This window comes from Diadema antillarum, unplaced genomic scaffold (genome assembly GCF_040938485.1).
Source record: "Diadema antillarum isolate AM-2024a unplaced genomic scaffold, OU_Dant_1.0 seq00000136_RagTag, whole genome shotgun sequence".
Taxonomy (NCBI): domain Eukaryota; kingdom Metazoa; phylum Echinodermata; class Echinoidea; order Diadematoida; family Diadematidae; genus Diadema; species Diadema antillarum.
The window spans coordinates 1,535,580-1,548,684 of NW_027271213.1; the positions used below are offsets into that span (position 1 = coordinate 1,535,580).

The 13,105-nt window shown below is 39.3% G+C and overlaps 1 protein-coding gene across 1 annotated transcript in view; it reads right to left on the reverse strand.

Moving 5' to 3' along the window:
- LOC139727586 (uncharacterized) overlaps nt 1–13,105 on the reverse strand; it is a 34,536-nt gene that overhangs the window by 19,921 nt on the left and 1,510 nt on the right. Inside the window, exons 2-8 of the mRNA XM_071638568.1 lie at nt 10,824–11,007; nt 8,839–8,906; nt 6,655–6,689; nt 5,807–5,867; nt 3,127–3,190; nt 2,038–2,118; nt 1,224–1,333 (exon numbers count right to left, since the gene is read on the reverse strand). Of these exons, the coding sequence (XP_071494669.1) occupies nt 1,224–1,333; nt 2,038–2,118; nt 3,127–3,190; nt 5,807–5,867; nt 6,655–6,689; nt 8,839–8,906; nt 10,824–10,991 (587 nt within the window). The 5' untranslated portion in view covers nt 10,992–11,007. The remainder of the gene's footprint in view (nt 1–1,223; nt 1,334–2,037; nt 2,119–3,126; nt 3,191–5,806; nt 5,868–6,654; nt 6,690–8,838; nt 8,907–10,823; nt 11,008–13,105) is intronic.

Below are 13,105 nucleotides of genomic sequence, written 5' to 3' on the forward strand. Positions count from 1 at the left end.
CCACAATACTTGCCTTGAAAGGAATTTTTGGCAGAGAAAAGTAAAAGAGTCCATCTGGATCAAGAGGATCAAGCCCAAACTCTATAGGAATTCTGGATACAATTTACCACCAATCCAATTGTCCAATGATCAAGAAACAAGCAGGCAGTGCTAGAAAAATGGTGTAATCACTTGGCCTAAAGAAGTTCACAGGAGTGGTCAATAGCTAGTAAGCAAATTACCAAAGTGCAGAAATGAATAAAACTAGAAATGTCGCTACAGCGACTGGTTATACCCCCGCCAAACAACATTTCATAAGCTTTGGTCAAAAAACTGAGGAAGTACATGTGTAGTTAAATCCGCAAGATCTTTCCTTGATCTTCTGCCATTAATATGCCGTTACCATGGCAACGTACTTTCGGGTACTGTCGAAAAATGCGTCTTGCACATCTACAACCAAAGGCACACATCTGTACCACATTTCATGGAAATTGGGCAAAAACTGAGGAAGTAGTTTGCAACACAAAATTTTCCATCATTTTGGCTCATAATATGTGAGCTGTTACCATGGCAACATACTTTTTGTCACTGTCAAGAAATGTGTCATGCTGACCTATATCCTAAGACAAACATTCAATATGAATTCCATGAGAATTGGAAGAACACTGATGAAGCAGTTTTGCCATGAAGCATTTTGCCCTATATTTTACCAATAACATGCCGTTACCATGGCAACGCACTTTTTGCCACTGCGGAAATATGTGTCTTGCACATTAACATATTCAGATGAACATCTGTACCTAATTTCATAAAAATTGATCAAAAACTGTGGGAGGAGTTCGCGACGCAAGATTTGTACCCATTTTTGCCCATAATATGCCGTTACCATGGCAACGTACTTTTGGGTACTGTCAAAAAATACGTCTTGCACATCTACAACCCAAGGCACACATCTGTGCCAAGTTTTATGGGAATCGGTTGAAAACTGAGGAAGTAGTTCGCGACGCAAGATTTGCAACACACCGACCGCCCGACCGACCGCCCGACCGACCGCCCGACCGCCCGACCGCCCGACCGACCGCCCGACCGACTGCCCGACCGACCGCCCGACCGACCGTCCGCTGATTCCTATATACCCCCTTCAAACTTCGTTTGGCGGGGGTATAATAAAATGGAATCAAATCAGAGCAAAGGAGGATGATACAAATTGTACCAGGGAGGGGGGTACATATGTACACACTCACTTGCTCCTCAGCTCCTCACACTGCGACTTCAGCAGCAGGGCGTCGGATTCAAGGACCGCCTTCTCCTCCTCGCACTGATCCAGCTTGTTCTGGTACTGCTTGATGGTGGACTGGAGAGAAGACAGACAGACACACAAACAATGATGGGTAGTCACAGACAGACAGACAGACAGACAGACACACCGACAGTGATGGGTGGTAACAGTTTGTTACAAAATGAGAAAGATTTTCTGCTGGTGTATGTCTCTAATGCTGGATTCCCACTGTTGTGAGATCCACTACGCATGCCACTATTCGCCCATTAGTGCTAGTGGCAATTCGTTAAAATTTCATGCCACAAAAATATCTTGCTTTAGAGTAAACTTTAGCAATTAGAGACTTTTGAAATTCCTCAACATGATGAATGTTAAATGAAAGAAAGATATCATTCAGAGGGGTGAAGGTTCAGGTGTGAGTTTCTTCAGTCTGTCTCCCTCTACAAATTAAATTTGTTAAGATCGCAACTGCTGATCTGTAAATTAACAAACATGTCGGAAAAAGGAACCAGTGGGACTCGAACCTGTCATCTACTGTCATTTAATTTGTAGAGGGAGACAAACTGAAGAAACTCACATAATGAATGTTACTGGTATGTGTAATGAACAAGGGGCCAAAATGCATACCATATTTCATTTTTCCTTTCTCTACTTCATGAAAACTCACAACAAAGTGTACGCCTGTATGAAATAGCTGAAATAATAATTAAAAGATATGGCATCAATCGAGAGAAATGTGATTTCTGGAATTGGATGGCTTAAATTGCTGACTGCCCTACCTCATGCGCTGTGACTTTATTCTGCAGGTCGTCATAGTGCGTCTTGCTGTCTTGGAGCTCCTGAAGAAAGCGTTCTTTGTCCTGCGGCACGTGTTGGTCGTCATGGAAACAAGGACAGAGAAGACATATAAATGTTTCGCCGCCGACAAACAACCATACTACATATCGTTGCTGGGGTGACAAGACCTTGTATCTGCAATTTTGGTGAAAATGACTTTTTTTTTAATTAATGGTCACATAATGGGCTAAGTGATGTCCTGTCCAAATCCCAAGTGTCTTACTTAAAAAATGAAGCCACCACAGCATGTCAAAAGAAAGGCTTTCCCATTCACTATAGTGCTTTGGCCGCCATGTTTTTTGGCTCTCCTGAACATTTGACATTTTGCAGATACGAGGTCTTGTCGCCCCAGCGACGATATGATGTCGTGTCACACACTCATACACAAGTAAAACAGTTTTCAAGTACATGTGACGTATAGTGTATGAAAAACAACAACAATTAAAAAGAGCACTCTTATAAAGTTTTTCACATGTCAGGTCATTCGCTAATGGCTATCTGTCTGTTGTTACAATCAGTGTACACTGTTATAGAAGCTCAAGTTTAAGGGATATTGCTGAAAAAGTAAATTGCACCAAATGAGTATTTTCATATCCTAGCTCACTCTCTTGGATTGGAAAGTGAGGAATCTATGTTCATATCATGCAGAAAAAAAATTACCCAATACTACGAGAAGGTGCTGAACAAGTTTTATCAAATGGCCTATTCATGTCATAAATGTTGCAGTTCTTCCTTCAGCAGAAAAAAGGAGTCTATACATATGTTCATTTTATACAGAAGAAAGTTAGGCGATATTAAAAGCTTTCACAAGCAGATGTGTACACAACACGAGACAGAGGACAAACACCATTACAGTACTCTCAGTCCCACAAACACATGATGTAAGATTTTTAATACAAATTATGCATTAGAATCATAATCCGAGAATGAGCGAATGAATCGGGCCACCTATGATTCCCCACACTACTGCTGCTTTACAGGGGTTAAACTCTTTCTGTTATCAGACTTGTGATACATTGTGATTAACTCACTCTCTTCCAGGGTATGATGTCCTTCAGCGTTGCAGCAAGCTGGTCCTCCAAGACTCGGCAGTCTCTGTCAATGCAAATGAAGAATTCCAGTTTAGAGTTAGCTCGTGTGCACATTGGTACAAATGACCTTTTTTTTTTCTTAGTTGGTTAGGCACTTCACTCACTTTCAAAGTGACATAAAACACAATCTTGCCCGATGAAACAAATTTATGGAATTCATCAATCATGTTCATACAAATGGTGACCAGAATGGTCTGTTAATTCACACTTGGGGAAGCATCCATTTATTTTGCATGGAATGCATTAATATACATTTTCTATTAATAGTGTCAAATACCAGACTTGCTGTCAGGTGGATATGCTGGCAAGCAACATTTATAGGCATTGCAGTGAATAATCACTCTATCACAGATGCTTGTCTCACTGAATTTAACAACCAACATGCCTGTTGGTACAAAAACCTTTACTGCTCATGCACAAAGGGGAACTCCAAACTAGCTTATAGGTCATGGGTTACACTGCTCTGCTCAATGAGTCTGGTTTTTTGTATCAGAGACTAAAATATAGACAGTATTTGCGTGGCAGAAACCGCAATCTTGCTAAAAAGCCAGCAGAATGCACAACAGACACTTAAGTCAGGTAGACTATAAATACATGTTAAACTGTACATCACAGCAAGGCTACTACTCATCACAGATTTAACTGTGGAATAATTTTGCTGCAGAAATCTAATATACAAATTGTACATCATTGTTGGACCACAAATTCAACAACGCGCAAAAACGTTGCCATGCGCAAGGGTGATAGTGCACTTCATATAGCCCTGTGTCAATTCGCGAAAAACAACATCCCACGAAAATGTCTGTTACCTCCCTATTCACGAAAATATCTGTACATGAAAATAACAACTTATACAGTACCTGTAGTCTAAATCTAAACTAGACAGGCGTTTCAGATTCAATCTCATAAACATCAGAGTTATTACAGGGAAAAAGTAAAAACAGAAATCTACCACAGTATGCCCTGATTACTCTTCTTTCTTTCACTGATACCGGTACTGACTGACTGTATATGTTACCAAGGAGTACCTTTTTGATCTTACTGTGTGCATGAGGATACACTATATGCTATGAAAATAATGACATTTTAAACAAGGAAGTGAGGCAACTATTTCACTGACAGGAAACTTTGATATATCCTTGTACATTTCTCTCTAACCCTTGAGTGCTCTAAGTGCTGATTGTCACAGAAAACCCCATAGCATTGTACACACTGTCCAAAGTCCCTGGCACAAAAGGGGTTAAGCAAAGACAACACTGTGAAGATTTTTACCACTGTGGACACTGGCATATGTGTCAGATAATTGTCTCCTACGTCGACTTGAGAAACCACACATTATACAGCTGTACGTATTCCTAATATTGAGTTACTATGTTGCTCTTTTTTTTTTTAATCCGAGACCACCAAAAGCCACATTGGTTTCAATTCTCCATTCGTTACCTAAAAATGCAATTTCAATGTGAAATTTCATAATGCAAGCAGTTTTCCCTTCACACACCAAATTTTCAAGAATCAGAAACTTCTTCAATTGTTCATTCTATTTCAAGGAAAGCCTTTCTGATGTACTTCATTTGTATTTCAAATGCTACAACACGAAGGTTCAAGGTACAATGTATATGAATGTCACTCCAATTTAATACAAACCTAGTATTAAGATCTCCTAAAACTATTAAAGTCTAATGAGGGGTAAGTATCATCTTCTATGACAGATCAGTGGGAAACTTGAGGAGGGGTGATATGTTTGTACATGAGCCATGGATACGAACTGTATTGTAAGGTACATTGTTGCACCTTAGTATTTTACTTAATTTTTGTGTGTGTTTTTGTGTGATGTCATTTTGCAGGAAGATGCATTGAACAAACAACTGGAATAGCCATTTAAATCACCAATGTTTGTTGCCACGCAGTGAAAATCTATAAATTTCAAATGTTGATAACCTACTTAAATAATCTCTAAATGTACAATATTTCGTATGAAAGACAAAACATCAGGAGCATTATTTGCCACTGGGGAGTGCCGTTATCCACACACACAAACAAGAGAGATTTTCCCGTGATACACATCCACAGCAAAAGTTGAGTAAAATCCCACCAGAGATGTGGCTAGTTGAGCATACACTAAAAGTGTGACTCAAGTCACCTGAACAAGTCAGAACACAGAGGGCAGCATCACCACAGAGATGCCGTGGCACCAAAGACACAATATCACTATTAAAATCCAAAATATTGCCCACACACTGCGTCATACACTTAGTGAATATGAGAAACAATTTGAATCTCATCAAATATAAATAGATTTGCATGTACATATTGTACTGCTACCTATTTTTACCCCCATTGTACACATGAATTATTTTACTTTACTTCCTGATTTAGTGATTCATACTTTCCGTCATTTAAAACAAAAAGAAACCAATTATTTCTTCCAGCTGTTCAAGATGAAATCTTGCAGAAATCAGAAAACAAACATACCAATAGGTTACCTAATGAATAATGCCTTTGCTATCGCTCTCTGTAAATATGATAGGTAAGTTTCTGTCTGTACGGAAAGGAAGTACAGCATAAGGCATTTTCCTGAGGCATAAATAAATGCACTTCACACATCCATCAAACTTCTCACCTTTTTGACTGCGCCAGCTTCAGCGTGACTTCCTGCAATTTCTTCTGCTGCTCGTCAAATGGTGCACGGTTGTCAAGGAAAAACATTCTCCATTTTATCGTTCCCAATCACTTGGGATCTAACACACTTTGAATAGCTTGTCAGCAAATAAAAATACACATCTTTAAATGAAAGGAAATCGTAATCCACTGGTACATCTTCACAATAAAACATGTCCAGAACAACTTTGAGTGTCACATCATGTATCAATACATGAAGTGAAATCCAAGGTAATATGGGCATGGATGATGGAAAATTTCACTTTCCTGCATCTTCGTTGTCCTTTAACAGTGCTTCTTTTGTGTTTTGCAGTGGTTGTAAACAAGAGCTGCTCTTAGAACACACGATAACAAGAAATCACACAAGTGAAACTAATTACTGGCAAGAAAGAAGACTTACAATGGAGCTCTGAGACCAATAGAGTCAACATCATGATGTAAGGGAGAAATTTTCCTCAAGACAAAGTAGCAAAACAGCGGCAGTTCAGGAAAGTTCTTACATTATTACAGGTCTAAATTTGATGAAAATTTATGATTTTGTGAGCTTGATTTTGATCTACATATTTCAACTTGACCACAGCATGCCGATTAGCATGGTATTGCACGTCTCCATTCTAATACAGGATTTAAGTCAACACACACCATATGTACGCCATATGTATACATGTAATTAATTTCAACTACCGGTAAACTACTGATGCACTTGCATACATTTTCAAACGATGGATGTCTGGTAAAACAGAGCACTGGCTTGACCCAATTGAATGGCAATATTGATTACATTAAAATAAAAGGTTTGGTAAAGGATATCTTGGCATTTGCTTTGATGTTTCTGGATGAGAGTGCTGAAAAGAAAAGAAAGGAAAACCAATGGGACAAGAATTAATTTCAAAGCTACATCTAGACTGGTTATTAAATGGTAACGGTAGTAAGAGTATAAAATATAACACGCACATGACATACACTGTACTGTGCAGAGGTTTCTATTGATGCTATTCACTTCAACTTATTTTTGACAAAACTGAAACAGCAAAGTGTATGGTATGACATTGTTTGCACGTCAAACAGATCACTTCTCTTTGTTTTCTTTATTGACATACTCTTCTGACAAATCATGACTTAGTCTGCAGTGCAGGTGATATGTACAAGTATGATAAAAACAAGATTCAGTTTCATATACAGTGCAAGCTGTGTAAACTATAATTTGCGCTTCCTGTACTTTGTCTTTGATTAACAGATTCGAACTTCACTTTGAACAACATTTTTGCAGAATGGTGTGGTGTTTTCTCTAGCCAGAGAAGTAATGGTTACAGCATAAACACATTGTCTTCCTTATCCAGAGGCACTTCTTTAGTGTTGCCATTGCTCCATCAGAGGGCCCTGCCATTTTTATTACCCAACATTACCAGGTACCCATTTATACACCTGGGTCGAGATGGACACAGTGGGCAAAAACATCTTGTTTGAGGATATACAGTAAGGCACTTGAGGGGATTTGAATTTGGGACCTCTGATAAGAATGTCAAGAGTCTTGTCTACTATGCCACAATAGCCCCAAATACGTCTGTCTACTGTCAGCACTGTACCCCCAGTGGAGTAAAGGAGGAGGGGGGAGGGGGAGAGGGGAGATATGGAGGAGGGAGGGGGAGTGCTACCATTACATTATCATTCTAGCATTGCCACTTCTATGGTGCTTCTCATCAAAGCCTGTTCAGCAACTGGATGAGGGTTTGTGGTGTGGTGCTTCAGACAGTGGATGCCATTTGTGCTTTGTGCTTGTGCAAGTAAAAAATCTCTGCCATTCTTAATTGGCTTCTGTGGCTCTCTTGAACTGCTCAACAGAGGGCAGTTCAATGATGTGTTGAGGAAGCCTATCCCAGTCTCTGATTGTCCTTGGGAAAAAACTGTATTTGTAGGCATCCAAGGTAGAGCCGGTTCTCATAAAACGTTGATGTTGGCTGCTTCGTGTTGTTCTTTGTCTCTGTTTGAGGTAATGTGGTATAGGTACTGCAATTTGGTTGTTTATTGCTTTGTAGAAGGTGGTGAGTCGAGCTTGCTTTCTTCTGTCTTCTAGGGTAGGGAGACAGATACTTTCCCACTCCTTTATACTACTGGGTCATAAGGGCAGTGTTTCAAACAGCTCCCAAGGGTGGTATGTTGTACACGGTATGTGCATGACAGGATCTGAACTGAGGACCTGCTAGTTGATTGACTAGAGTCTCACACATCCCACCACAGTTTTCAAAGTCTATGGAAGCTGGAAACTAATCAAAAGAAAGAATGCAAAAAGAGAAAAAAAAAATCACTTGTGTGATGCACTGTCAGTCAATGAGTATTGTCCAACTTTGAGGGATAACCATAGTGTAATACTTTAAGCTTCATCAAATTTCTTAATTACCTCCGCCAATGGAGGAGGTTATGTTTTCGTTACCGTTGGTTTGTTAGTTAGTTTGTCCGTGCGCAAAATAACTCAAAAAGAAGTTAACGGATTGGGATGAAACTTGCAGGAAAGGTTGAGAATGACACAAGTACCAAACGATTAACTTTTGGCAGTGATCCGAGAATTTTGGGGGAATTTATGAAGGATTTTTGATATTTTAGCAGGTAGGGTCAATGAACTTGGGAGTTCAGGCTGCGCGTATTTGAGGTTGCCTGCGCGCAGTAAAGTGCGGTAAAGTTTCTGCTGGGGTGAGGCGCGCCGTGCAGCTGAGGGTTTATGACGTAACAAAGGCTTCTATACTGGGAAATCTGGCAACTTTCAGCACACAATGCAGAACGTATGGGTGGAAATCACTGATATTTCTACGGAAGAACAAGATCAGTGGTGAAAATGATTTGCATGCTTGGCGGAGGTCTGCGCTCTCAGAGTGTTTCTCTAGTTCGTGCAATGTACTGAGAGACACAAGTATAATCTACATAACATTGGTCATGATTCCTGTGAGATTGCCCTTTTTTTCTAAGACTAAAAAGTTTGTGACATTCAGTTTTACATACTCAGTGAGGATCATTTTCCGTTTGATGTCCACAAAGAAAGCTCTGTCCCTTTTGCAGTCTTCAAGCTCCTACACATACAGGAAAAAAAAAACATAATCAAGAAATACGATATTCATTTCAATTTACTTTTACCTCAACACTGCACTGTCTCACACTTGCCACCGGAAGTTTTAACTGATCAAACAAATTAATGTATTACACTCAGCGTTGATTACTCTGTGCATTGCCACTACAGGTATTCAAGATGACATTGAAAACAAAAAAGAGACTAAAATCAGATAATGGTGAAGTGCATCATATCAGATATAAACTGAGAAATCACAGGGTAGTTTTTTACCTGCAAAAGCTGTTATTTTTGCAAGGGTTTCATTTTTTTTTTTTTTTTTGGGGGGGGGGGGGGGGGCTCACACTTTGGCCATGAATTTACATTGTAACAAGAAACGAAGTATCACAAATCAAATGGACAGGCATTAGTGCACTTACAATACGATAGCCTGGAAGTCAAAAATCACAAAAAACGACATCTTGCAGAAATGTCTGTGACTTCCTAATTCGCGAAATCATCTGTACGCAATAATAACAGCTTTCTTTACAGTTCCTTGTATACATGCATGGATTGAACAGTAGAAATAGTCACAGCCAGATTGTAAATTTCTTAAGGTGAAGTTGCTATCAACTCACAACCTTTTCAACACTAAAAATATAACAAAAACCATGCCTTTGGTTGCTCATTTGGCAACTACAATCCCATTCCTCCCTAAATCTGTAAATTCAAATATTCAAGTAATGTGCAGTTCAATGCTCCGTCACTGTACAGGCATGCTACCCTGGAAACATTAAACTCCACATTGCTTGAATATGAGACCATTCTGAAGCAAATAATTTTCACACAACAATAGATACAATATGTACTCTTAAATGAATCCCACAAGGATTGGAACAATCATCCCCCAGCATTCCTACTGATTCCCACTGATCAGTTACTAGCCATCCCCTTTAAATTAAAGTTTGTAATTCAATGTCATGCAACTGCAATTAAAGGCACAGGTCCTGGTCATTCTAGCACACTTTTTTTTTTTTCTCTCTCTCAGGAATTTACCACATTTGAAGATATTCCAATCATTGTTCAATGGTGAATAAATCTAAGAAAGAAGAATGTAATGATGATATTCAACTTTCCAATTACAGTTGAACCTCTCGTATCCGGACAAGTCGGGACCGGGGCTCATCCGGATAAGGGATTTGGCCGGATACGGGAGACTCAATGCTTTATACATGTACATATACATACACATGTACTGATGTAGCCCATTGTAGTACCACATGTAGTAATGTGTATACTGCAACCTTTTCATTGTTACATTTGGGGATGTTTGGGGATGTTAAAATGTCTGAAGGTAAGCAATTTGGAAGGAAATTTGATGTAATGTATGTTAATCATGTTGGAAGTAATATGTAATTCATGTGTGTTTGTGTAGGAGTTCTCAAGGAGTTGGGAATCCCCCTTTCCTCCCGTAATTATAAAAAATAATAATAATAAATCACGGCGAGATTGCGTCCGTATAATAGAGAGATCCGGATAAAGGGAGGCCGGATAAGAGAGGTTCAACTGTAGTTTAGACTGAAGTCTTTTCATTCACATGACAGCAAGGGAAGGCAACATACACATATATACACACAAACACAGAGTAGACATTGTAAAACTGTACAATTCAAGTTAGTGAATACAAGAGTATAGCAGCTGCTTTTAATTGTTATAACAAACATATAGTTTGTATCCTTTTTTTTTCCTTTTCAAATAAAAGAATGCCAATGAAAAAGATCTGTGAAATGCTGAACAATGCAGCCACAATCACACTTGCATTGCCAACCACAAACCAGGCACAACTTCACAATCAGTATCATACTACAGTTCTGTAGTGTAAACAAACTGAGAGTCCCACGCACATAAAAGAACAAAAAGGGGGAATCCCATTTTATCCTACCTTCTGTAAGGCTCTGCAGCCGCTGCAACTGCTGGCCAGGGCCTCACCTTCCACCGGTACCTCGCTCCCGGTGGAGAGGGCTACCTCTTGGGATGACACCTCCACTTCCATGGCAACGGGAGCAACATCGTCGAAGGGCTCGGGTGCTTTTCCATCTTCTGGATCCATGGCTCAGGGGGCGAGACTGAAAAGTGTCCAACATGGAAACAGATAGTGTTTACAAAGCATTCTTTTCACATGAAATTATGATGTGACAAAGGGCTGGTTCATTTAAAACATACTACACGTGTACATATCAAATGCTTCAAGGCTTACTGGTACTTACAGTAAGTTGATGCACAATTCACAAGTTTGCATCACCTCGTCTACTCCACAAAGAAGTTTGCAATTTTGGAGAGCTACATATATAAAATGAACAATGCTGCTATACAACAGCTAAAGTGCCAATCAAACTTATTGGTTGTTGCCTGGGATGTTAAATAGAATCATTGTGAAATGCCACTAACTGTAAACAATGACACTGGCCACGACACATTATACAACTGCCAAAACATATTTTACATATACATATTGTACACATACACAGCAGAGCTCGACACTAACGGTGGCCCGGTGGCCCAGGGCCACCAAAAACGCACGTCGGGCCACCAAAACTTCAGAAATGAAGAATTTGGTGGCCTGATCGGGCCACCAAAAAAGGTCGGATGTTTGCCTATGGGCCACCAAAAATAAAAGTTAGTGTGGAGCCCTGTATACAGTATGCAATTAGGGTGACTCGAGATGGAGTACACGTACATGTTAAGACAGTTGTCCTCGAAGTATTAAAAAGTTCAGGAATTCAACTCTATCTTAACCAGGAAAACAGAAACAGAAAGTAACAACATGTTGTACACTGTACGTCTGTATAGTGTACTACATTGTATATTGGTATATGTACAACTGTGTACATGTGTATGTACATTGCGCTTTATTTAACATGCTGAGATGTCTTATCCTGTTTAAGCAGTAAAATCAATGTGCCTTGAAAATTATTTCAAACTAGAGGTCTACTGTAATATATTGTCCCCTCCATGCAGAGTTGCTCAACTTCCTCTTTGTATTATCATACAACACACATACGACTGTAAGACTGCCCACACCCCATCTACAGCAAGTAAACGCCAGTCTGATGAAGCCTACAGACAGTAGGCGAAAGCTCACACAAGGTAAATAGTTTTCTTCGGTTGTGTATAAACGAAATTTCACCTTAATTAGAGAATTACCAATCAGATGAACCTCTTCCAAGAACATACGATACTGTACTAGAATAGAAAATAGGTCTGATTTCTTTGAACAACACAGAAAGGAAAAAGGAAAGCAAAGTTGATGGCTTCAAATGAATATTGGCAAAAGATGTAAAAAAAAAAGAGAGTCTCATGGGTAGACCATCACAACAAGACTGATCGCATCCCATCTTACACGTTATCACATTTTTCATTTACATTGTACACTGTATATTCTTAAACTTCTAAAGCGAAAACATAACATTAACAATTATTAACAGAACATAATATGCAAAATAGACTCACCTAGATATTCAAGTCAGACTTTAAACAAAACAAACACTAACATCTTGCCCTTGCCCTGGGTTGGCTGCCTTGGGTCCTTAAATTGCTGGTAGATAATTTTATATCAATTGCATTTCATTCCATTTCATTTATTTCCAATTAAATAGAACATGCTTATTTACATGCTTATTAATGTGACAACAACAATTATGACTATGATGAGTACATGTAATGTAACTATTAAGAAATGACAAATATAACACAACAATGTGACAAAACAATGTAAGCAAGCAAACAACCAAAGTTATCAAGTGAAGGATTTTTAATGTCATGAGAAGACAATATGGGCCTTAAAAGCTAACCCCAGGAAAGGTGCAGGGGTTGGTTTGTCTTCTGCTTTCTTTCCTGAGCCACATTTCATCAGTTGATAATGAAAACAGTCTTAGTGTAGAAACTACACGTTTTAAACATCTGCACAGAGTATACATGTAGGGTTGGGGGTAACTGCGACCAGCCCCAACACGCAGTGTTGGGGCTGCGCATTGTAGCAGACATGATCATGACAGGCGAAGTATAGCGCCTAAAAATCAATATGAAATCGCAAAAATTCTGCAATATGAAGACTTACAGGTGAAGATGTAATGTTGAAGACTGACTGCGTTCAACTTTTGGTTCTGGCAATAGTCCCTTTCTGCTCGGTTTGATGAGTTAAATGCGACTCGGTCGAGAGGAACT